Source organism: Oreochromis aureus, linkage group 9 (assembly GCF_013358895.1).
Source record: "Oreochromis aureus strain Israel breed Guangdong linkage group 9, ZZ_aureus, whole genome shotgun sequence".
Lineage (NCBI taxonomy): Eukaryota > Metazoa > Chordata > Actinopteri > Cichliformes > Cichlidae > Oreochromis > Oreochromis aureus.
The window spans coordinates 458,636-485,144 of NC_052950.1; the positions used below are offsets into that span (position 1 = coordinate 458,636).

The following is a 26,509-nucleotide window of genomic DNA, read 5'->3' on the forward strand; positions in this document are numbered from 1 at the left end:
AACGAAATTCCTTATTTGAAGATAACGGAAAAAATGTGATTGAGGTAACTGAAATTTTCGTTGGAGTTGAAGGAAAGAAGCAAATTTGTCATCTATATATAAGTCCTCAATATGTTTCAACCCCTTTTCCCCCCAATCGAAAAACACCCTGTCCATTTTTCCTGGTTTAAACAAATGGTTGTGTGTTATTGGCATTCTTACTGAGAGGTCAGGTAGTTTAAGAGATTTCCTGATTTGACTTAATATCTTTAGAGAGTGTTTAACAACAAAATTACCATCGATCCATTTATTAAAAGAACTGGTGTTAGGAAACAATAAGGCCAGCAATGAGGTTTCAGTTACTGTTGCTGACTCTACCTGAAGCCAGAGCGGAAGATTATCATAACAGTAGTCGATAGGCGGACCCCACTGCCAATGTAATAGAGCTCTTGAATTTGCAGCCCAATATTAGTGTCTAAACACAGGGAGACCCAACCCCCCACAGGAAGTACTTTTTTGAAGATGAGCTTTGGATATCCGAGGGGGTTTTCCTGCCCAGATAAATGAGAGAATCAATGAATCAAGCTGCTTAAAAAATTTAAGTGGCAAGTAAATAGGGAGGTTTTGAACAAGATATAGAAATCGTGGCAGAGAAACCATTCTAACTGCATTTATTCGACCAATCAAAGACAAAGGGAGCAGTTTCCATTTTCTAATATCCTATTTGAGCTTGTCCAGCATTTCCAAAACGTTCAGTTTATAAAGGAGTTTTGATTTTTTAGAAATCTTAAGGCCAAGATAGGTAAAGGATATAGTCACTAATTTAAATGGGAGTGAGCTGAGAAACTTTGGGCATAAATTATCTGTTATCGGCATGAATTCAGATTTGTCCCAATTAATCATATATCCTGATAATTTCCCAAAGTGTTTAATGCAGTTTAAAAGGTTAGGAAAAAAATTTTTTGGTTCGGAAAGAAAGATCAATGAATCATCTGCATACATATTAACAAGACTTTCGGCATTCCCAACTTTAACTGTATACCTGGATGGTTTCTTATGTTAATAGCAAGGGGCTCCAAAGCTATATCAAAAAGAAGAGGTAAGAGGGGATCCCCCTGTCTCACTCCGCGTTGTAACTGAAAGGGGGAGGATTTATCTGCATTAGTGAGAATGCAAGACACCGGACACAGATAAATCATCTTAACCCAATCCATGAAACATTCCCCGAAACCAAATCGTTTAAGGGTCTCAAATATATAAGACCATTCAATCTGATCAAATGCTTTTTGGGCATCAAGAGAGAGCACAGCTATTTTTGCCTCTTTTTCATAACTTGAATAAATTGTATTTAGTAATAAACAAACGTTATTAAATGACCATCTACCAGGAATAAATCCTGTTTGGTTGGGGTGTATAATTGTTGAAATATGTTTTTTTTAATTTTGTAGCTAAAACTTTGGTTATGATTTTATGATCACAATTTAAATGAGCAATGGGTCTGTAATTTGCTGGGTCACCTTCCAGTTCTTTATCCCGGTAAAAGTGGACTCGTGCAATAATTGATCTTGGTGCCGCACCTGCTGCCGGTGGAGGTCTCAGCGATCGATGTGCTCGGTCGATGATAACTGGAGACTTGAAATGATCCTCCCCGAGAAGCTTAGGGATCAAATCTTGGATAAATTCAACCGGTCTGGGTCCCTCCGCTTTCTCAGGAATGCCGATAATCATAATATTGTTTCGGTGCGAGCGGCCCTCCGGGTCGTCCACTTTTAATCTCAATGCTTTATTCTTGCTCTCCAAGTTGGAAACCACTTTTCCAGACGGGGCAGGTGATTTTCCTGATCTAGAGCCTGCTCTTCCATAGATTTCACTTTCTCCAGCAGCTCTCTTTGAGATTCCTGAACTGTTTGAAGAGTATGCTCCAAATTGTCAAACCTTTCGTTTATGTGACGGAGGATTTTATTGGAGATCTTCTCCCATATTAGTGTCAGCTCTTCAGTATCGCTGTCATCTCTGTCTTTGGGGGAGCCAACGCTAACAGTAGGGTTAGCTGCGGCGCTAGCAACGTTAGCCGAAGTCATAGTTCGTGGTGGAAAGTTGATCTGTTTACCAGATTTTCTGGGCATCTTTCGTTGTATTCGGTGTAGACTTAATAGCTGGCTTGTTGCGAAGAAAAAAATGAATTAAGAGACCGTTAGGATAAGCTTTTGAGTTTGGCACGGAGGAGCGTCAGGAAACTCGTCTGTTCCATGTGCTGCTCCGGAAGTCAATTAAATTGATTTATATCTAAATCAATTTAATTACTTTGAATTACCTTCAATTAATTGCTTTTAATTGCTTTCATCTAGTATAAATTGCTTATGGTAAAGTCTTTATCAGTAAGTTAAGCTGTAATGCTTGTAAAAATTCAATTAAAAGCTCAAAATTCATGTCCTCTTTTGCATTTTCCAGTGCCATCCAATGTGCCGGATTTGGGTATTTGCCAGGCCAATTCTGTGCCCTGTGCCTTATGTTTGACACCCCTTGTTTGATCTTTTTCCAGTGACAATGGAACTTTGTAACTGTTCCATACAGGCACATTACTGTCAGAGCAGAAGTGTGGGTAGGATTTTGTGTGTGTCTGTGTGTGTGCAAACACACATACATCTGTGTTATGTTGAAGTCAGAATCAGTTTATTACAGTTCTGATGTTTAATGGGCCAGTGTGGAAACGACTTAAAAATCACATTGACTGGCTATTGTCAGTCAGCTTCTGGCATCATTTTCCATCAGCACAAACCTAATTAAGAGATGTATTTTTATGTATTATAAATGTTATATTTTATTAACATTCAGATGAGGTCCTGCTGTGTCATTAAAATCAAAATCAAAAGACAAATGAGCAGAGAGGCGGGATGCTCAGCTGATACATCAGGATTTATGTTGTGTCTGCAGAAATGTGAGGCTGAGCAAAATTATGCATGGTCTTTGTAAGCCTGAAGCCATGATGGCACAATGAACCTGGTGGAGCATACAAGGCACCGTGATGATCACCTCAGAGTATTCCTCAGTAACACTGCTCCCATCTCTTCCTCTGTTTCTTCTTCTTTCACAATGTATTTCCTTCTAAGTTTACTTCAATTTTAGCTTCTCAGTGATTTTTCATTCTGTGGACTCTGTCAAAACACAAAATGATAGCACACACAGCCGTTAATGGCAGGCTTTAATCTTGGTGGCTCCTGGGTTGTTCCTGAACATACTACCAAATTGTTCTCGTCTCAGGTTAACAGTTCTGGTCTTCTTCGAAGTCTTGGCAAAGCAGTAACACATCTGTATAACTTGTGCTTACATACAGTTTGAGCTGTTGATCCTGTTATGGTATTTGGTACTATATAAATAAAACTGAGCTGACACTGAATCCTGGATTCTGCAGCTGTTTAGAAATGGCCCATTAATTCTGGCCGTTCCAAAGCCTTGACTTTAATCCTTTTGAAAATTTGTAGACTGTGCTTAAAGCCAGGGCCATACCAGGAAACCAATGAATTTAAGTGAACTCTAGCACTTATGCTAAGAAGAGTGGACAAATATACAGACAGACTTATGCCTGAATGTTGTTGATGGCTATCTAAAGCCCCTGGTTGAGGTGCACCTTGCTAAGAGATATTTCACCAGATATTAGTGGGGCTGTATGTAGACTTCTGACCCTGTGTGAATTAGAAAAAAATCAAAAAAATATTAAAACTTTTGTTTTTTTAAGTCATTATATGAAATTCAGCTGTGCAGAGTGTCGTGGAAGCGTGCGGACTCAATTGCAGAAAGCTGTGAGATGGAGGTGTCCGTAAAGATGAGTGTTAATTACATGAGTGCCTAAAGTAAATCTGATTCCATAAACAGGAAACTGAAAAAGTACATGGAAAAATACAAACCCTAGGAACACCAAGAATAAGAGATTATTTTAAAAAAAAGAAAGAAAGAAAAACTACAATCAAAAAAGCTCAAACTCACTGAGTAAACAGACCCAGGATATAGTAAAGATGTGTACAATCATTTCACCCTAATAAAAGGAACAGTTAAAAGAAATCAAAGCCCAAAATTACCACCATATCCATGCCAATGAAGAGTGTATTCAAGCTTTAGACCACGCCTGTACCTGGGTAGAGGGCTGAAAGAGTTCTTACATTAATCTTGTGTACCATGACTCTATAGAGATCGACAGACCACATGACTTTCGTGCACTGCATTGTGGGTACGAGTGGCAACAAAATCAAAACACTGCATCAAGCGCTAGCATTTCCAGCACCGGTAATCATTAATTCTGCGGTTTTAATCTCTACTTGCATTTTATTTGCCCCAAAAACAGTTATGTACAAAACGACGGAGAACACGGCAGGTCCATACAAAGACAGACGTGACGAAAAGGAAAAAAAAAAAAAGTACAAGGAAAAAATCAAAGGAGTGAAAGGGTCAGACCCGTACGAGCATACAGAGTGGAGTAAGGACGTCAGCGTGCTGCCCAACTTTCATCACGCACATATTTATTATTATATGGTCCTAAGTGTGAGTGCAGACACTCACATGATGTTTATTAACTTCAGATCCCTGCAACAAGCCCAGGTCCAGTTTACTTTGGTGATTTGGACTATTCCATTTCACAGCTGTTGTTACATTTTTTTCCTTTATCTCCTGTACAGGCAAACGCATCTATTTGTCGTTTCAGGTTGTAGTATTACACAACATTTTCAGATCTAATAGAAATAACATGAGTGTTTCATAATTCATTCAATTTATTGTCTTTATTTATAACTGGCATTATTGTTTCATTCTATTATAGAATCTTACAGGAAAGAGGCAAAATTGTAAAAATCCATCATGCTTTATTAGCTGCTTCGGTAAAAACCAAATCAACAATGCAACAAAAACCAAAAACAACAATGCAAAACAACATACTGGAAAACAGTTATTCATCACTTGATTGCTTCAATACAACCCTTGGGCACATATATGCGGGACGTTTCGTGGCTGTTTTGGTCTTGCTCTCTCTCTTAACCGATCAAATCTGGCTGTGGTAGCAGCTTTAAACTCGGTCTGACCCAGGCTGATAGAGGTGCCCAGTCTGGATCGCATTCCTGCATTTTGTAGGCTGGTTTTCCTACAAAACACAACAAACATTAGCCCGCAAAGCCACAGTGAACAAAGCAGCATAGCGCAACGAATTCAATTCAAATCAATATAAGACTTATTTGTAACCTACATCAACAATTATGTTATGATAAATTACGTAATAACTACAACAGAAGACTTACCTTTGTGGAAATGCTTGGAGCAGACTAACATGTGAGCTGGAGTGTTCTGGGACGTTATATTTGGTCTTCGAATGGCTGCAATCCAGGCCATCCGTCGGCTCTTTGTTACTTCGGAAACGTGGCTTGAACAATTTTTCTTCCACGACGTAATCCGATAAAAAACAATCTCTTTACCCGTCGGCTTCCCGTGGCTGTCATGCGACCGGCTATTGCAGATAATAATACAACAGCTTCTTGCCATTCTTTGTGTTTCTTTTTATCGCTGTGTGACTGTTTTCATGTGAAAGCCTGCGTGCGCTAGTACCGCTTGCCACGCGTTCCCAGAATCCTTTGCGGTTTTACCCCGGAATGACATCACATTTTCAATCTCTATTGCAGTCACAATTAGAAGTTGATTGTAATGTGATCACAGTCCCTCCTGTTGTTGTTTCTCTGCAGCTCATCAGTGATGGCAGTGTGGTGTATGCAGAGGGGCTCTGGGACCATGTTACCATGGATGACCAGGAGTTAGGTTTCAAGGCTGGTGATGTCATTGAAGTAGTGGATGCAACTAACAAGGAGTGGTGGTGGGGTCGCATCATGGACAGTGAGGGCTGGTTCCCTGCCAGCTTTGTACGGGTGAGAAACTCTGTTCTGACTGTCCTCTGGTGCATGTTCAATCATCCAGGTAAGGATATACAGGATATATATCAAAAGACATCAAACTGCTATTAAACTTTGGCAACTGTGAAGAAAAAGATGACATTGAAAGACAGAGTCATTATTTGAGCCACTTAGAGTTCATTGCATACTTTTAACACTGCCTGTATTCTCCAGTTGCGTGTCAACCAGGATGAACCCATGGACGAGTATCTGGCCCACCTAGAGGAGGCTCAGGCTGGAGAAGAGGACCGGGCAAGTCTGGGCCTGTTGCTGGGACCTGGTTTACCCTGCAAAGAGCAGATGAGAACAAATGTCATCAATGAGATCATGAGCACAGAGAGAGACTACATCAAGCACCTGAAAGACATCTGTGAGGTTTGCATTGAAATTGATTGGTGTTTTACTTGGGACAAATCTGTTCACTTTTTCTACTTAACTCTCTTGTATGTCTCTGATATACCTGCCAACCCTCTAAATGTCAGTCTAAAATTCTCCCATATTTTAATTGACCATCTCGTTTTGCCATTTTTCTCATCCCATCATTTGCTTGACGAGCTCAAACTTTATTGTGAATAACTGTATTACACCTGTTCTGAGTGTCGACACACAAGCAGTCCACACACTCCCCACAGTATTTAACCTGCAACCTGATTCAAGTCTAGGTGTATGATAATATATACACAGGTTACATCATTCATTTTCTTTACCTCTTGTACAAGCTCCAGCACCTGAGTGTCACTGAGCTTAGCCCAGCTGTTAATGCATAAGAGGCCTGAGGATTGCTCACAGGGCTGACAAATAAGGACAAACTGTCATTTACATTCACATTAATATCTATGAAATTTAGATATTAAGAGTAAATCATGTCTTTGGACTGTGGGCAGAGTGCAGACCAGCACAGGGACTTGCTGAATGAATTACAATCCCCTCTTAGCTTTTGTCGTTGCCCTCTTTTTTGTAAGAGCAAGACTTTAAAACATACAATATTTTGTAAAAAAAAAAAAGACAAACAATGCTTCTTTATTAAAGTGTACAACAAGCCAGAGTCACGTTTTCAACAAATGTGTCATCTTCCAGGTCAGAACTTTAATGTAAGAATTCTGTTCAGTTCATTTTTATTTATACATCACCAAAGACTCACTCGCCTCAAGACCCTTTACAATGTGCAACAGAGAGCCTACAATAATTCAGAAAAAGCCCCAACAATCAAGCACTTGGCAACAGTGGGAAGGTAAAACTCCCTTTTAAAAGGAAGAAACCTCCCTCATGGAGGGGGCGGCCATCTTTGGCTACCACTTTGGTGTGAGGAGAGGGAGACAGGACCAAAGACACCCTGTGGAAGAGAAACAAAGATTAATACTCCAAGAATGCAAAATTCCACCAAGGCACTCACTCCCTGGGCAGTATTTACTTTGGCTTTGTATACATTTATGAATTTTCTGGTTCTTTCTTTTAATAATTGCCAGAATTTTGTTTTTTGATTTTTTGAAAATGGAGGGTTAAATTCATTTACATTATTAGTTTTAATTTGTATCATGTTTGATTAAAATTGAATTTCAGGTTTTCAGCACTTATCCCCATATACCAGTTTCATTGCCTAAATCCTGCCAATACAAACAAAGGCAATAGAAGTTTTTTTTTAAATACAAAAATACATTTTTGAAAAGTTTGACCTCATTTGATCTCCAGGATAATATTAAATTGTATAGAAGACATTTTCAAAATGTGATGACACCAGCATCAGTTCAGTTTCAATTCAGTTTTATTTATATACAGGGAGTGCAGAATTATTAGGCAAATGAGTATTTTGTCCACATCATCCTCTTCATGCATGTTGTCTTACTCCAAGCTGTATAGGCTCGAAAGCCTACTACCAATTAAGCATATTAGGTGATGTGCATCTCTGTAATGAGAAGGGGTGTGGTCTAATGACATCAACACCCTATATCAGGTGTGCATAATTATTAGGCAACTTCCTTTCCTTTGGCAAAATGGGTCAAAAGAAGGACTTGACAGGCTCAGAAAAGTCAAAAATAGTGAGATATCTTGCAGAGGGATGCAGCAGTCTTAAAATTGCAAAGCTTCTGAAGCGTGATCATCGAACAATCAAGCGTTTCATTCAAAATAGTCAACAGGGTCGCAAGAAGCGTGTGGAAAAACCAAGGCGCAAAATAACTGCCCATGAACTGAGAAAAGTCAAGCGTGCAGCTGCCAAGATGCCACTTGCCACCAGTTTGGCCATATTTCAGAGCTGCAACATCACTGGAGTGCCCAAAAGCACAAGGTGTGCAATACTCAGAGACACGGCCAAGGTAAGAAAGGCTGAAAAGACGACCACCACTGAACAAGACACACAAGCTGAAACGTCAAGACTGGGCCAAGAAATATCTCAAGACTGATTTTTCTAAGGTTTTATGGACTGATGAAATGAGAGTGAGTCTTGATGGGCCAGATGGATGGGCCCGTGGCTGGATTGGTAAAGGGCAGAGAGCTCCAGTCCGACTCAGACGCCAGCAAGGTGGAGGTGGAGTACTGGTTTGGGCTGGTATCATCAAAGATGAGCTTGTGGGGCCTTTTCGGGTTGAGGATGGAGTCAAGCTCAACTCCCAGTCCTACTGCCAGTTTCTGGAAGACACCTTCTTCAAGCAGTGGTACAGGAAGAAGTCTGCATCCTTCTTCAAGAAAAACATGATTTTCATGCAGGACAATGCTCCATCACACGCGTCCAAGTACTCCACAGCGTGGCTGGCAAGAAAGGGTATAAAAGAAGAAAAACTAATGACATGGCCTCCTTGTTCACCTGATCTGAACCCCATTGAGAACCTGTGGTCCATCATCAAATGTGAGATTTACAAGGAGGAAAACAGTACACCTCTCTGAACAGTGTCTGGGAGGCTGTGGTTGCTGCTGCACGCAATGTTGATGGTGAACAGATCCAAACACTGACAGAATCCATGGATGGCAGGCTTTTGAGTGTCCTTGCAAAGAAAGGTGGCTATATTGGTCGCTGATTAGTTTTTGTTTTGTTTTGAATGTCAGAAATGTATATTTGTGAATGTGGAGATGTTATATTGGTTTCACTGGTAAAAATAAATAATTGAAATGGGTATATATTTGTTTTTGTTAAGTTGCCTAATAATTATGCACAGTAATAGTCACCTGCACACACAGATATCCCCTAAAATAGCTAAAACTAAAACAAACTAAAAACTACTTCCAAAAACATTCAGCTTTGATATTAATGAATTTTTTGGGTTCATTGAGAACATGGTTGTTGTTCAATAATAAAATTATTCCTCAAAAATACAACTTGCCTAATAATTCTGCACTCCCTGTAGTGCCAAATCACAACAACAGTTGTCTCACTTCCCACATCACTGGTATCCAGTGAATTACACTACGTTCTTCTTTTAGAAGGGTTCAGTTTTTGATTAGCAAAACATTCACCAATGGTTATGTTTTGTCTCAACAGTTTAATTTCACATAGCAGTAGTTTTTGCATATACACTTTTATAACAAGTTTTAAAAACCGGTTTTCCAGTTCTCACACACATCTGCACTTACACAAAGAACATTTTAAATCTAAATGTTGGCAAGTATAGTCGTAAACTTCATAAACTTCATTCTTATCACTACTGAAATGATAATACTCTGGCCCATTTTAATTTGGGGGCGGTGAGCATGTGCATGATGAGAACCCATATAAGCCCCAAGTGGCTGCAACCAACAGCAAAGACCAAGCTGCAGTGGACAGCAGCATGCTGAGCAAAAGAACACATTGGACGTTCTCCACCAGTGCCCAAGGCACCCCAACACGATCCTGTCAGTGATTCTAAGTCCCTTTATTTGCACCCCCAAACCTGACCTGCATGTAGGAAAAAGAACTTTGGAAAGCTGTCCTCCAGCATCAGGAAATCTGGGCCTGAACTCTGAGATACTCTGAAATGTACAAATGACCAAATTCAAAACAAGTGGAAAAATGAGAGAGAACAGTTAGTCTGTGAACACACTGTGCTCTGCGTATGTTTGAAATCTAAAATCAGCAGGTTTTCCTCCTGTCTCTGTCCCTCAGGGTTACATCAAACAGTGCCGCAAAAGGACAGACATGTTCACTGAAGAGCAGCTTCGTACCATCTTTGGGAATATCGAAGAGATCTACCGATTCCAAAGGAAGTTCCTCAAAGGTCTCGAGCAGAAGTTCAACAAGGAGCAGCCACATCTGAGTGAGATTGGTTGCTGCTTCCTTGAACATGTAAGCTGAATCAAAAAACAACAACAGCAAAAAATCTTTAACTGGTTTTCTTAAAACCTTTAGAAAACCAGTTAACCCCCCCCCCCCACACACACACTTCTGCTTTAAAAGTCCTTCTTCTCAGTTGTTCCATTTCATTCAGTTGTCCACTTATATTACACCTACATTATTTTGCCCGATTAATTGAAAATGCTTTATGATATTTCATGACAGGTCTGAGAGGTGTTTTCGGTCACATATTAAACAGTCTTCCCACACCATTCTCTCACCTCTAGCCCTATTTGTTGTTGTCTGTGTTCAGCAAACAGATTTCCAGATCTATTCAGAGTATTGCAACAACCACCCCAATGCCTGCATCCAACTCTCCAAGTTGATGAAGGTCAACAAGTATGTATTCTTCTTTGAGGCTTGCCGACTGCTTCAGAAGATGATTGACATATCTTTGGATGGTTTTTTGCTGACTCCAGTTCAGAAGATCTGCAAGTACCCGCTGCAGCTGGCAGAACTGCTCAAATATACCAACCCTCAGCACAGGTGACTGTAAGCTCTTTGACAAACTGTCAGAATTTAAGTGTTCCCGAGCTAGCGAGGGTCCAGTTGGCTCTTTTCAATGACATAAACTTGTTCAGTAGACGAATCCAAAAATCTATGCAGACAGTCACATGCTGTTCTGTGTCAGGCCACCAACAAAGCATTTCCTCCAAATGAAAGCGGTAAAATAGCTTAGTGATGACTTTTACTTGATTTCAACAGTTGTCCGTGTGCACATGTGAGTATAACAGAATAACAGAAACACAAGTTGGGAGACATTTCAGAATTTAAGATTTCCTAAAGAATTAACCAGTGTATCACATGGTCAGATGCAATTATCTATTGAGTTTTAATTTGGATTATTTTGGATTTCATCTTCATTCTTAAGAGTGATGCAGCATTAAATCTTAATGAGATATTCAGACATACACAGATTGAGGGGAAAAAAGAGCCTTTGCCTTAAACTTTAATTCAGATCAGCTTATTTAAGTTTGTATTGCAAGGTAAATTTCATGAATTTCAAACAATGATCACCTACAGCAAGAAGGAAGAACTCTCTTTTAACAGACCTCTTAAATATTCAAACCTCTGGCTGAACCAGGCTAAAGGAGGGGCAGGCATCTGCCATGAGGGGAAAGAGAGGACAAGGGAGAACATGTAGAGACAAGGGGTCACGGAAACTTCCAGAAAAAGAAAATATTATATTAGTATGAGATGGGAATTGAGGGAGTAGAGAAAAAAAGCTTAAACTAATCTGTGGTACCATGGATGACAAATAGGTGGTGGAGTGCTTAACACCATCATCTCACAACAAGCAGCTTAATGGTTTGAACACTGGCTGGAGCCTTTCTGTGTGGAGAAAGACCTGCATGGGTTTCCTGCAGGTGTTCCAGTTTCTTTCTAGTCCAATTTCATGCATGTTAGGTTAATGGCGATTCTAAATTGTCCATAGATGGCAGATACACAAAAGTGCCCAATAAACAGAATACAAGCTGTTTTATAAAGCCTGAAAAAATGTCCATAAAACAAAACACAAATCTAATGAGGAAAATGTGAAAGTTAAAAAGGTAAGCTAGCAACTAAGGCACAGGAAACTGAGAAGAAGCATTCAGGAACAAACTAGGGTGAGAGAAACTGATGCACTGACAAAGAATAGGGGAATACAGCAAAGAGAAATACACAGTAGGGTGATGGGCAGAACACCTGGAAAACACAGGTCAACTAAATGAGAATAATCACAAATCACTCCGACACTCCTCTCCACTCTCAGCTCCGACTTCGCTATATCACGAAGGAAGAGAGCGAGAGCTCATTAACTAAACTCCACGCACCTATCCCACCAGCCTCCTCGGCACTGCCCCTTGAGCTCACTGCACCACCCCTCCTCTGCAGCTGAGCCAGGGACCACACCTCCGCTGGAAATACAAAAGCCAAAAGTATCACTAGAATCCCAAATACAGAAGACAGAACTCAGGCCAACACCCCAGGGTCCATGACAGAGAATCTTCAAGATGGAATTGTCAGGCAGGAGGAAGAAAGGTTCATAGATGTAGTGAAGGAAGACATGCAGAGGATTAGTGTGACAGATGAGGATGTATGAACTGAGATGGAGGTGAACAAACTACTGTGGCAGCCCCTAGGGCAGGGGTGGGAAACTCCAGGCCTGGAGGGCCGGTGTCCTGCAGGTTTTAGATGTGTCCTTGATCCAACACAGCTGATTTAAATGGCTAAATGACCTCCACAACATGTCTTGTAGTCAGTGATGGGAATAACGGCGTTACAAGTAACGGCGTTACTTTTTTCAGTAACGAGTAATCTAACTAATTACTATTCCTATCGTTACAACGCCGTTACAGTTACTAACAAGGAAACGCGGTCCGTTACTATTTTTCATCAAATAGACGGTTGAAGCTGTGTTCAGCTTACCGCATCTTATATCAGCTGCACAGAAGTAGCTGTAAGTAATCTGGACGCTACAGCTTTAAGCAGCTGCGCGCTCCCGCGGACGGTAATCACGATCACTGTCTAGCACAACACCTGGAGCTCAGGGGGCAAAACAATCGCATGAGTGCTGCTGTTTGACTGAGGAAGAATAAAGTAGTCGTGGTAAGTCAATCACATGACCACTTAAAGACAAAGCAACAAGGTGCCAGTTTTTAAATTGTGTTGATAGGCCACGTAAAACCAGAGTCATGATAAACAAGATATACGCGGCGTTTTTTCCTCAATAGTTTCGTCACGTTTACTGTCTAAGGACAGCGCAGCGAGACCTCTCTGCTTATGAGCAAAAAATACCCAACAAAAAAACAGAGGACGTTTTAGGAGTGACGGCGAGAATGAGAGCGAGAGAGAGAGAGAGAGCAGAAAAAGAGAGAGAGCGAGTTTTGAGATGTGAGATTTGTGACGTTTAGCGTGTTTGGAGTGTGTAGTTAATGTGTCGTCTTGTGTAGTTAGTGTGTAGTGTTGTGGATAGTTTTGTGTTGTGTGTCAGAACAATGAGGCGACTGCTGTCTCCAGGTAGAAACAGCAGTGATACACCTGCTGCTGTCAGACCTGCAGGTATCAGGCTGTGATGTTCTCCTTTATAGTGGACAGAAATGATGTTTTTGGAGTGGCACAAATAATTTGTGTGGCATCTTATTGAAGAACAGCTGATTGTTCTGTAAATAGTTTGAAATGGTTATTTAAAAAAAGGGTAAAAGGTAAATGGCTGCAAATAACTTTGTTGTTTGCAAAACTTGTGCATAGGATTTTAAAATTGACAAATTATATTTGCTTTTAAAGTTATGATTCATTAAACATGTTTGTAGTTGTTACAGTAAAAAATATAACTTTTTCTACTCTGATTTTAAGTTTTTGTCTGATTTTAGATCAATTGTGTTAATACAGTATGTCAAAATGAAAACAACTGTAAATTCAGACACGTGAGGTTGTGCTGAAAAGGATGATACCAAACAAGGCAAATAAATAGTTTTTAAAGGTGAAATGTGGAGGGAAAATCAAAAGTAGTTAAAAATGGCCAATTAAACCCTGGACCCCAGGGGGTTAAACATTTTTTTAAAGTAACGCAATAGTTACTTTTCAAGTAATGAATTACTTTTAGAATATTGTAACTATAACTAATTACTTTTTCAAAGTAACTTGCCCAACACTGCTTGTAGTTCTTCAGAGGCCTGGTAATGAACTAATCATCTGATTCAGGTGTGTTGACCCAGGGTGAGATCTAAAACCTGCAGGACACCGGCCCTCGAGGCCTGGAGTTGTCCACCCCTGCCCTAGAGGGAGGAGTGCCCAAAAGAAAGTCTAAAGCACTCTGCAGCATCAGTATGACTAGAAAAGCACAATATAAATGCTAGTGCATCACCTTAAATGTACTAAAAACATGCAAATACACTGTTTCATTATAGCTGGTCATTGTATTTTGTCAGTATTTATTTAAATTGACTGATTTATTTTTGCCTTTACTGTTCATTCTTTGCACAGTGCAATGAGTGAACAGTAAAGCAAGTGAAGAAAGAGTGTGTGAGAATGACATTCAGGTAATGGGCTGCAGCAGAACCAATCCAAGGCTCTGCAGTTAAGCGCCAGGCAGTTCTGATGACCTATGGCAACGCCCTCCAGTAAACCCCCAAAACTACATGTAGAGACTGTGTCTGCTCCCATACCAGCAAAATCCAAACCAAAATCAGCAAACAACCATCCATTCCTTCGTCCATCCATCCATCCATCCACCCATCTGTTCATCTGTTCATCCATCCATCCATCCATCCAAGAAATAATGAAGTCCATTAAGATGTGACTATTAAATATTAGGTCAAAGTCCATGTTAGTAAATGAGTTAAAAATTGATCAACATATTGATTTTATACTACCTCATAGAAACTTAAAGGTGGATGAATATGTGAGTTTAACAGAATCAAACATTCCTTCGTCATCGAGGACTGGCTGCAACCTTTCACTCAACTTTATCAACCAGTCAAAGACTTAAGGGTTTCAAATTAACTAAAACTCTATTTATCCTTGTCCACTCTGACTGGAAAAGACAAAAAAACAGTTTTAGTTGTTATCCATCATCCTCAGTGTGTTTATCTGATTTCTCTGACTTTTTTGTCAGGCTTAGTGCCCAGTAAAATAATTGTTGTAAGTCCATCCATTTATATGTTGAAATGACACTGCCTTTAACTTAATTTAAACACGTAACTCATAAGTTGGAGAGGATATTGTGTTTTTGGAAGACCTTCTTTGGACCTGGAATATCCGTTGTTTGCTTTACATAGCAATACTGTAGTTTAGGATCCCTGGGTCTGTTTCATCATATGTTTTGTGTTTGTTGGACTTTTGAATCAATATTGTGTTGTGTTTTGAGAAAAGTATTCTGGATTTATCTGGATTTATACGTGCCTTTGATGTTCCCCTGTGCTTCCTGGGTTATTGTCTATATTTCTAGTTCTTAGTTCTTGTTCATTCCCAGTTCCCTTTCGTGTTGTCTTAGTCTCTCACCCTCACTCTCACTCTCTCTGTGTCGTTTTTCCTCTTTTATTTTGTCAGCCCCTCGTCTTGTGTGTGTTATATTCAGTTTTGCTTCCCCTATCACGTCTTTTTGTTTCAGCTGTGTTCCCATGTGTTTCCACTTCCCCTGACCACCCTCCTGTGTATTTTTGGTGTCAGTCCCCCTTTGTCCCTTGTCAGAGTGTCCTGTTATGTTCCAGTTTCTGTAGTGACGTTCCAAGTTTAGTTTTTCATTAGTTCCTGTTCACACTTGGACTTTTGCCTTTGTTTTGCACCTGTTCCATCGGTTCAGTAAAGGGCTCGCTTATGTTAAAACCTCCGCCTGCCTCCATGTCCTCATCACACACAATCCGACACTCTGAAGGAAAAGTGTTCTGTAAAGCTGGGACATCTTACTATTTGTCAATGATAGAGGAAAGCAGCTTTCTGTTTAACACTGTTTCCAGGCTGACAAAGAGTCAGAGCTCTGCTGAATGAAGTCTTCCTTTAGACTTTTTTTTTAATAGTAAAGACTAGTAATGATTATTATTTTTCTAACAATTAGAGTAAAACTATTCACACCCTTTCCACGGACGTACCAGTAAATACAACAGCTTTAATAACTGCTTACGTTGACTTTCTCTAACACATAAACATGTCTTTTAGAACCCATTCCTACAAGACTGCTCTAAGTCTTATCATTAAGTGATAGCCCAACTGAGATTTTTTGTTTTTGGCCTAAAGAATCTTAAAAACATTATGCCTAACCAGATACTGGACTTACCTTGGCCTCTAGCAGCCCTTTGAGGAACCTGTGTCATTTTTTAATCAGGCCATGTCCTTGACTGTACACATAACTACTTTTATTTATTTGTGCAATATAACTAGAACATTCTGTCTTAGAATGCTGAAAAGCCAGTTCATGCATTTATTACTTCTAGTGTTAACTACTGAAAATCCATTGTTATCTCCCTGAAAAGCCTTCAGCTGATACAGAAGGCTGGAGGGGCTAAGAAGATAAACCATATTTCTCCCACATTCTCCCCATGGGCTCTCTGTTAATTCCCAAATTTAATTCCCTTCTCCTTACATACAAAATGTTGAATAATCATCTTATCTTAAAGACCTCATAATACCATACTATTATAATTGAGAGTTGGGAGGAATGGGATATCACTAGCTCACAGTCTGGGTTTAGGAGACAGACACTATTTGTACTTTTAGATTAGGCCTAAAACTTTCCTTTTTATAAAGCGTATAGGTAGGGCTGGATCACGTGACACTGAGTCACCCCTTAGATATGCTGAAAAAGGTTTAGGCTGCTGGGGGGGTTCCCATGATTCACTGACCATTTCTTCTTCATTCACTTCTTTTCACTCTCTGTGTGTTTATACACAGCTGATTCATTCATGAATGAATGAATGATTCATTCAATCATTAGTAACTATGACTCTGTGTCTCTCTGCTCTTTTCTCTATCCCCTCACTCCCGAGCTGGTCACGGCAGATGGCTGGCCCTCCCCTCAGCCTGGTTCCACCTGAGGTTTTTCCCATTCAAAGGGAGTTTCTCCTTCCCACTGTTGAAAAATGCTTGCTCATGGGGGCTCATCTGATTGTTGAGATTTTCTTTCTAATATCGTAGGGTCTTTATCACCCTAGTACAAAGGGCCTTGAGGTGACTTTTGTGTGAATTGGCACTTTATAAATGAAATTCAATTGAATGGAAATAAAATGGTGCTTTTGTTAAAGATATTTTGTAAAGTGAGGCACAGAAGGTTTACAGTTACTGATAAAATGTCATCTTTATTCTTCACTCTAAGGTGACCTCTGATAAATTAGTCTTTTCCGACAGAAAACCAACTAACAGACACGCCATGCATCTTTTTAGTGTGTGGAGTTTTGTTTTTTTGTTTTTTCAACAGGAAGCCCCATTTTCTGACAGGTTGTCTGAAAACACACTATACTGTAACTGTAAAATGTAACACGACGCCCTGTTCAATAACTCAGTGACTGCTTTAACAGTCGTTTAATAATGGAGTTCTGTGGCATGGCGGATGCATTAGTGACTCACAGAAAATATAAAGAGTGTGTTATGGAATCACAAAAATACATACTTTATAATCCAAATGCATGTCACTCTCTAAACTTTAGAGACTACAAAGATGTGGACGCAGCTTTGAATGCCATGAAGAATGTTGCCAGGCTTATAAATGAGAGAAAACGGCGCCTTGAGAACATCGACAAGATCGCTCAGTGGCAGAGCTCTATAGAGGACTTTGAGGTGTGTAATGAAGCATATTTTTTCTAACATTTCTCCAACACTTCTGACCACTTACTATTAACTGCAGCATGTCTGAGTAGCACCTAATAGCTGTATGTGTGCTTTAAACCTTGCAGGGTGAAGATGTCCTCAGCAGAAGCTCTGAGCTCATCTTTTCGGGAGAGCTGACAAAGCTATCCCTGCCTCAGGCTAAGAGTCAACAGAGAATGTTTTTCCTTTTTGACCATCAGATGGTGTACTGCAAAAAGGTGCCCTTTTTTTCTACAGTGGATGTCATTTTGTGAGGTGCTGATAAAAGCATGTGGCAAGAATCACCCTAAGAGGCAGGAGAATGGGGCATCAGCGTATATATGTACAAAAGAAAAGGTTATTCATGGTTGTGTATCAGGTGTTATTTATATAGCGCCAAATCACAACAACAGTCACCTCAAGGTGTCTGTGTAAAGTAATACTAATGTGTCAAGCTAATAGGCTTAATTTGTATTCTAAATACAAATAAATTACTATAATTTACTATAATACTACACTGTATTCCACAAGAAGAAGACAGTTTAGTCAGTGGAAGAAGAAAAATGGTGGTTTGTATATACTGAGATGGATCATTAACTGAATTGTCAAGGTTTGTTTGGTGCAGGACTCAATCGCAGGACTCCAAAACTAGTGAAAAGATTTTTAAAGGGGCATATATACATATGCACAGTGAATAATGGGAAGAGGGGTTCCAGGGAATCCAAGGGAGGAGGGGCAGGTCCAGGGCAGGCACACGTTCACAGTCCTCTTCACACTGTCCATGATTCAAACACCTCCAATCCAATCCTCATAAGTCCACTCATGCTCACTCACATCCACTCGGGTTCAAAGGGCAGGAAAGGCAGGCTGGGGGTCTGGGAAGTCTGTACACGGAGGAGAGAAGGTTGTTAGGAGAGAACACTAGTAAGGAATAGAGGACTGGACAGGTATGGTTTCAACTACGAAACATGAAAGACATTGTATATGCGCTGTAATAGAGACTGGGTTGACGATGAAAGGCTCAAAGACGTTAGGTGCCAGTTTCTTTGATTCGGTGCAGACCAGGACGAACCTTGTGAAGAGCCATACCTTTTGTCCAGGCATGTAGGTAGGTGCAGGTGTCCTCCGACGATCAGACAGCCCTTGGTTTTGTTCCTTGGTTCTAAGGAGGGTGGGCCGAGTAGCTCGCCAGACACGCCAACATCTGCGGAGGTGATGTTGCACAGATGGAACGAGATGCTCTCCTTCCTCAGTCGGGAGAAGAGGCAGCTGGTACCCGAGCGAAGCCTCGAAGGGAGAGACTCCAATGGTGGAGGAGGTGTGGCTGTTGTGAGCATAATCAAGCCAGGTGTGAGCTCCAGGTGTTTTGGTTAGTCGAAGCTACACACCTAATTGCCGTCTCCAGTTCCTGATTCAGCCTGTCTGTCTGACCATTGGTTTGGGGGTGATAACCTGATGAGAGACTGACCTGGGCACCAATGGCTGAGCAGAATTTCTTCCATACCTTTGACGTGAACTGAGGTTCATGGTTGGAGACGACATCTGAGGGGATTCCATGCAGGTGGAACACGTGATCTGTCAGTAGCTGGGCCATCAATAATAGACAGATTTACCATGTTTCATGCTGAAGGTGGGAGGCCTGTCATGAAGTCGAGGGTGATGTGTCAAGACGGCCTGGGTTTGGTAGCAGTCGGAGCAGCCCCTCCGGAGGAGAGGTCAGTGATGTATTTTCAGGCTTTTACATACTCTCGGGCATCTCGAGCTAAAGTGGGCCACCAGAACAGGCACCCCGGGAATGACATGGTGCATTGGATTCCAGGATGATGCGAGAATCATGCCCATTGGCGCACACGGCCTGCATGGATGAAGGGACATAGAGCCGGTCCGGGGGTCCTGTCCCAGGATCAGGTTCGGCACGGTGCAGCTGCCACACCACTGACTCAATTTCCAAGGGGAGTCCTCCTATTACACAACCCCCAGGAAGGACCGGTGTTTCCTCTTGCGTCTCCTCAGAAGATGAAAACTGGTGTGATAAAGCATCTGGCTTGACGTTTCAGGACCCGGGCTAGTAGGTAATTGAGAAACTGAACCGTGTGATAAAGAGTGCCCACCTGGCTTGGCGCGCGTTAAGCCGTTTTGCTGACTGGAGGTAGGCGAGGTTCTTGTGGTCTGTCCACACAGTGAAAGGCTGTGCTGTTCCCTCAAGCCAATGCTGCCACTCCTCTAGCACCAGCTTGATGGCCAGTAGCTCACCGTCGCCAACGTTGTAATTTTGTTCTGTGGGAGAAAGAAGGTGAGAGAAGTAAGTATATGGATGGAGTTTACCTTCAGTCTTTTGACTGAGGTATCCACCTCCACGATGAAAGGTCGGGTGAGATCCAGCTGGGTGAGAATGGGTGCCAAAGCGAAAGGCTGCTTCACGTGAGCAAAAACCTCCTGGGCTGCCTGCTCCCACTAAAACAGGACCTTAGGAGAGGTGAGGTAAGTGAGAGGTGAGACAATTTTACTGAAGTTGCGAATGAAGCGACGGTAAAAAAGCTTCAACAAACAGACGGTTCTCCAGCAGCCTCTGCAACACTAGTTTTACATGCCATTCATGCTCTGCCACTAACCTGGAGAAGATGAAGATATAATCTAGGTAGACAAAAATAAAGTGGTTGATGAAGTCTCTGAGAATGTCATTAACGAGGGCCTGGAAGACTGCCGGAGCATTTGTTAATCCAAACGGCATGACGAGATACTCAAAATGCACCAAATGAGTGTTGAAGGCCGTCTTCCACTCGTTCCCCTCCCTTATGCCAAAGAAATGGTACAAATTCCGGAGGTCCATTTTACTGTCATTCCTTGGAGAAGCTCAAACGCAGAAGTCAACAAAGGCAACAGGTATTTGTTTTTAACAGTTATTGTGTTCAAACCCCAATAATTAATGCAAGGTCTGAGAGACTTGTCTTTCTTTTTCACGAAGAAAAATCCTGCCCCTAAGAGAGAGGACAAAATTATCCCAGCAGCAAGTGAGTTGGTAATGTATTCTTCCATGGCCTCCCTTTCTGGCTGGGAGAGGTTTTAGAGTCGGCTGGTTGGCAATGGTGCCCAAGTAGCAAGTCAATAGCACAATCATTATTCACAATCATTATCCTTATTAAATACCTCAGCCACTTCATGATAAACCGAAGGAACAGCAGCTAGGTTCGGAGGTGTCAGCAGAGGTGATGCTGGAAAGACAACAGACGGAGTGGCAGATCTTAGGCATGTTATGTGGCATTCCTCCCTCCATCAAGAAATACAGCCGTTTCTCCAGTCAATGAGTGGGTTGTGTTGTAACAGCCAGGGATAGCCAAGAACCAGAGGGGTTAGTGGAGCCTTGAAAACAAACAAACTGATTAACCCTGAATGATTCCCGACAAAGTCATTGTTACCGGTTCAGTAATGTGGGTGACATCTGATAAACGCTGACCATTCAGGGAGGAGGTTCGTAGAGCATGATGCAGCTGCTCAACAGTTAAGCCTAGTTTCTTAGCAAAGGAAAAGTCAGTAAAACTCTGTTCAGTGCCGGAGTCAATTAATGGAGTGAGTGAGTGGAGGCGTGAGTGGTTAGCTTAGCTGGTAACACTAGATTAGGAGGGGAGTGTGAGATATTTATTTCGCCCACCAGTACCCCTGCTCTCAGGCTCTGCTCTGAATATTAGGCAGTATTATTTAAAAGCATAGCATACATTTTCATTGCTATGCAAGATGATACCCAGGTTTATCTACCCGTGAAACCAGATGGCACACACAAATTTGTTCAACTGTAGGAATGTCCTAAAGACATAAAGGCCTGGATGACCTCTAATTATCTCTTTCTGAATTCAGATTAAGCTGAAGTTTTTATATTCTGCCCTAAAAATCATAGAAATGTGGTGCCATGATCCTCCAGTCCTCCTATACTGGCTCACTCAGCAGCAGAGACCTTCAAATGGATCTCAGAGCATTACTGAAAGAGAGATTGCTGAGGAAAGAAAATACTGTGGTGGAGCCAAGGGCCTTGTTAACTGGAAATCCCTTTGCTTTGCTTCTGACTTTGTCTTGAAAACTTTTCTCCTGAGTCCTGTGTATTGACTTTAATCTGCATCACGTGTTTAACCTGATTCGTATCCTGGTTACTGGAGGCCAAGGTAATGCCATCCAGATTATATCCTGTAATGCACATAAGCAAATAGTATGGACTGCTTTCTTACATTTGCACAGCAGTAAATTACTCCTCATATCAAAGTCTTGAATAATCAGGCCCCATCTCATCTTAAATACCAAATTTTACCATATATCACCCCAAATGAACACTTTGTTTCCTATTGTACCCTCGGAGCCACAAGGAGCCACAAGTCTGAAAGCAGAGCTTTTAGCTGTCAGGTCCCTCTCCTGTATTAACCAGCACCCAGTTTGGATTCAGGAGGTGGACACGCTTTGTACTTTGTACTTTTCTGTTTTTTTATAAAGCTTTGTTTCGGGTCACTTGATCCAGGCTACTGATAAGGCTCTCCATGCTGCCATGAACATTTCTTTTTCACTCCCCTGTTTATACAGCATTTTGCATTCAGTCATGCTGTGCATGCTGTGGAAGTGAACCAGTCTCCCTCCTGTGACTCCTAACAGGTCACAGCAATTGGCTGCTCCTTCCTGAGCCTGATTCTGTCAGAGGTTTCTTCCTGTTAAAAGGGAGTTTGTCCTTCCTGCTGTTACCAAGTGGTTGCTCATAGGGGGTTTTCGGGTTTTCTCTCGGGGGTGTTGAGAACCGTTGAGGTGACACAGTGCTAAACAAAAAAACAAAAAAAAAACAAAAGAAACCTTTTGGCTTTTGTTTACTTTTCCTTGTTTTCTTGTTCAAAACAAATCCTTCTTTAAATCTGCTGTCCATTATTTTTGCAGGACCTCCTGCGCCGAGACATGCTTTACTACAAGGGCCGGATTGACATGGACCACATGGAGGTAATAGATCTGGAGGATGGTAAGGAGAAAGACTTCAACATCAGTGTGAAAAATGCTCTGAAACTGCGTTCGCTGGCTGGTGATGAAGTCCACCTCCTGTGTGCTAAGAAGCCTGAGCAGAAAGAGCGCTGGCTCCGAGCCTTCACTGATGAGAGGAGGCAGGTCCAGCAAGACCGCGAGACAGGTCAGACATGTGCTCAGTTCATATATAACATTTGGATTATAATAACGGTGACAATCCAAGTTTGTTGTAGCACTGTCGTGGCACATGCATTAAACACATACAGACTCTGTAAACTTTCACAGAATTCTGATTTTTAAATTCATTTTGTCAAGGACATTTTCAGTCAGCTGATTTGAATGCGGTCGGTGTGATGTCCTTACAAATAAAGCTTTGGTGTTTCTTTTCTTTTTGTCAGGGTTCACTCTCACAGAGGTCCAAAAGAAACAGGCCATGTTGAATGCTGGCAAAAGCCATCCAGCTGGGAAACCCAAAGGTATGCACCAATGAATTTATCGTAGAGTAACTTGGGGTTCAATATCTTGCCCAAGGATACTGTGCAGACTGGAGATGGGAGCAGCCAGGGATTACACACATTATAGAAATGTCTGACAGTACACACTTTGTGATCTGCTGCCATGTGCATATGTCAACAGATTATGTGATTATCTAAAAGTTTTCCTGTTTCACCTGTTTGGCTCTTTGTAGAAGTCTCCCTGTCATTCTTAGCAGCTCACCTGGCTTAGTTTACACTGAACTTTTACCGAGTTAGTATGATCTAAACAACTAATGCAATCTCAGACCCTCATAATGAAACCCTTCCTTGTTTCCTAATGCACATCAAACAGCGGTGTCCAGACCTTACTATGACTTCCTCCTGAGGCAGAAACACCCCTCTCTCCCCACTGCTTTGCCCCAGCAGCAGGTCTTTATGCTGGCTGAGCCCAAGCGCAAGACCTCCACCTTCTGGCACAACATCGGCAGACTGACGCCCTTCAAGAAGTAAAAACTGTAAGGGAAAAAAGCCTTGGAGAAAAGGAACAGAGAAGGAGAAAGAGTCTCTGTTCATGCCTGAATAGTCTGTTTTTAACCCTGCCTCTCTTTAATTCCTACACATAATATCCTCTAATTACTGATTTAATGTATAGATATGAATTGAATATGTTATCTTTTGAAAGCACTTTATATGTTGGTTAACAATCAGACATGGGAATGGTCCTCTAGAGACAATCAGTCAGATAGGTAGAGTAAACTCTTGGTTCACTTAATAATAGACCTTGAATCAAGCACTAATTGGTACTAAAACTACTATTGTACTACTACAGTACTAGTACTGTACAGCTGCAGGTGAGCGAGGGACTCCTGACTGTGCTGTCTCTGTGAAGACGTTGCCTGTCAACAAAACCTTGTTTATTTTCACTCTTCTGTTGCTTCATGATTTGACAGATGCCAAGTGTTTGTAGTGCCAGATGATCTGTTTTTATATTTGTTCCTTGTCTGCTTATGAAGCAAGAACGTTTCTTGTGCGTTTCCATGTACAGAAATATAATTTCAGCTATGTTTTGTTTCGTGATTATGATCCACCAGGATTTGGTTTTGTACTTCTCTGGTGTAATGTGCAAACTCTTGACAAATATCAAACACAGCCCAAATAAGAATCAGCTCAGCACATGTTCTCGGCTGTTCTGGCTCCACGGTCTGAACCTCGACGACTCCTGATACCTGCCGTGTCAATGAAAGTACGCAACTCGCTCGATTTTGTTTTTCTTTCTGTTCTTTGTTGAAGTGCCATTTGAAGTGTGTCATGGATGCTTTACAATGACATGCATGGATGTGCTTAAAAGAAATACTGTGAGGAATATTTTTTTATCACTGAAGAGCCCTGCTATATTTAACCTGATAGCTGGTTAAAGCTGGTTTCATTGTGCAGCCATGCTGACAGCATCTCTCTCTGTCTCACACACACACATTCTTTTATCTACCTGTATTTCTGATATTCACTATTCCTGCTCTGTGTATCTGATCTCCAGTATAATCTCATGTCAGATCAGTGCACCCCGGCGATATTGCTCTGTAAGTGCATTTAGTGAAATGTACTCCTTACTCCTTTCTGTTCAAATATTAAACGTTCCTAAAATGACATGTCGCTTTAACTTGGGGTGATTTTTACTTTGTTTCATGCCACTCTTTCTGGAGTTTCATTTCTTTAACGACCATGTGTATGCTAACATGGAGTACAAGCTAAGATTTTCATTTTATATATTAAAAAAACCTGCTGAAACTATGTTCAGTATCAAGTCTGTATTACTTTGCTTTTCATACCATTCAAAGGAAGATTGCCTTGAAAAGTGATACAGTTCACACTTCATCGTGGTTACACTGCACTACTTATATTACAAAGGTTGTGGGAAGCATAGACTATATAAATGAGAAAACAGTCACACACACAGTTTCACTGACTCCACATTATTTACATTCAGAATGTGATGGTGGCATCATGGGCACTATCATACTGTTTGTTTGTTTGTTTTTAATAAGAATTGACATTTATTTATTGCTTGAAAGCTAACACTAGCAAGCGCAGTTAGCAGGCTGCATCAATAAACTGTGAAGGTGCAACTTATAGATGCTTAGTAAAAAGCTAATAAATGACTAATAGCACTTCACATTGCCTTTCCCCCCTCTCCTGGAGGTCATCTTTTGGTGTTAAGTAATGTAATAGTGTATTATTGTAGGGTTTTTGCCTTATAATATACACTGTAAAATCTAATTAGTTCACAGAACTCAAAAAAACTATGCAAACTCGTTGCCTCAAAAAAATTGAGTAAAGTTTTACTTAAGATGACCAAGTTAGGGCAACTTACTCATTTTGAGTACACTGTACAGCCTTGTTAGTTCCCAGAACTCAAAAAAATTATGCAAACTCGTTGCCTCAAAAAAACTAAGTAAAGCTTACTTAGGATGACTGTTAGGACAACTTATACATTGCAAGTCTGCAGTATTAAGAATAACTTGATATTTCTGACTGTACAATACTAATTGTTTACCTACTGACAAACATTTCAAGTTCAACTAAATGAAAAAACAATTGGTGGTAACCTGAATATGATTAAAAATAATTAACAACACTTTTTGTAATGATGTTAAAATCAGCCCAACTTTTATTTTCAAATGGAACAAAGTATAACAGCCAACATACTGGACACTGTTCTGCTGAACAACAAACAATTATATTGCCATCACTGTTATAATCTTACAATGAAACAAAGTCTCAGATTTAATTATTCTGAAAATAAGTTTAAGCCTACCACAAGTTTGTTTTGTACTTACATTACTTATATAATCAAAATAAAATATTTATTGTTCTGTCACAAGTGCAGTCTCTAATTTAAACAACACATTTGTTTTCCATTCCAACACATGAGCTGGAATGTTGTATTATTTGAAGGATGGCTTGTTTCCAGTCCAGGCATTACTGCCTGAATGACTGTCATGGATCGAGGTGATCCAAATGTAGGTGCAGAAGAAAGTCTTTAACTTCCCTTAAGTACAGTGGCAGTGGATGTGGGTTGGAGATGCAATGAGCTTGAACCTGCAGGCGACCATCTTCACTGACCACACCATCTGTGACGGAGGACTCGTCTCTCCTGTTGTCCTGCAAGCAAACAATCAGATTTTTTGGAACATGAACTTAATTGCTTTCTTAAAACATTTTTTCTGCATTTGGTATAGAACAGACTCCAATTTAGACGATCTCAGGCTCCCTCCCCACCGGAGAGGTGACATTCAATGTCCCACTTGTCAGTCTGGATAGCCCTGACCACCACGCAACACACAATAATGTCATGAAAGCATCATTTTAAAAAGGGCTATGCAAACATGGCCAATAACTTTCATTCTAATGATGTGCAAAATGATTTTGGGCACAAAACAAATTTTGCTGTTAGAAAACTTGCAGACTTCACTATATACAGTGTAGACCCTCTAAACTAAGTTTGGGGGATGTGATCTTTCAAGAAATGCAGACCAAACTGTTGCTGTTTGTTTACTTACACAACATGTCTTGTAGAATTAACTGTG

The 26,509-nt window shown here is 40.9% G+C and overlaps 1 protein-coding gene across 2 annotated transcripts in view; it reads left to right on the forward strand.

Annotated features, from left to right (window-relative positions):
* Positions 1-24,708, forward strand: part of arhgef4 (Rho guanine nucleotide exchange factor (GEF) 4) — a 91,407-nt gene extending 66,699 nt beyond the window's left edge. For both annotated transcript variants that reach the window (XM_031739596.2, XM_031739598.2), the window contains 9 exons: positions 5,700-5,879; positions 6,078-6,278; positions 9,976-10,155; positions 10,457-10,689; positions 17,325-17,454; positions 17,571-17,702; positions 22,369-22,612; positions 22,848-22,925; positions 23,278-24,708. In XM_031739596.2, coding sequence (XP_031595456.1) covers positions 5,700-5,879; positions 6,078-6,278; positions 9,976-10,155; positions 10,457-10,689; positions 17,325-17,454; positions 17,571-17,702; positions 22,369-22,612; positions 22,848-22,925; positions 23,278-23,435 — 1,536 coding nt within the window. In that variant the 3' untranslated portion in view covers positions 23,436-24,708. The remainder of the gene's footprint in view (positions 1-5,699; positions 5,880-6,077; positions 6,279-9,975; positions 10,156-10,456; positions 10,690-17,324; positions 17,455-17,570; positions 17,703-22,368; positions 22,613-22,847; positions 22,926-23,277) is intronic.
* Positions 24,709-26,509: the final 1,801 nt, after the last annotated feature.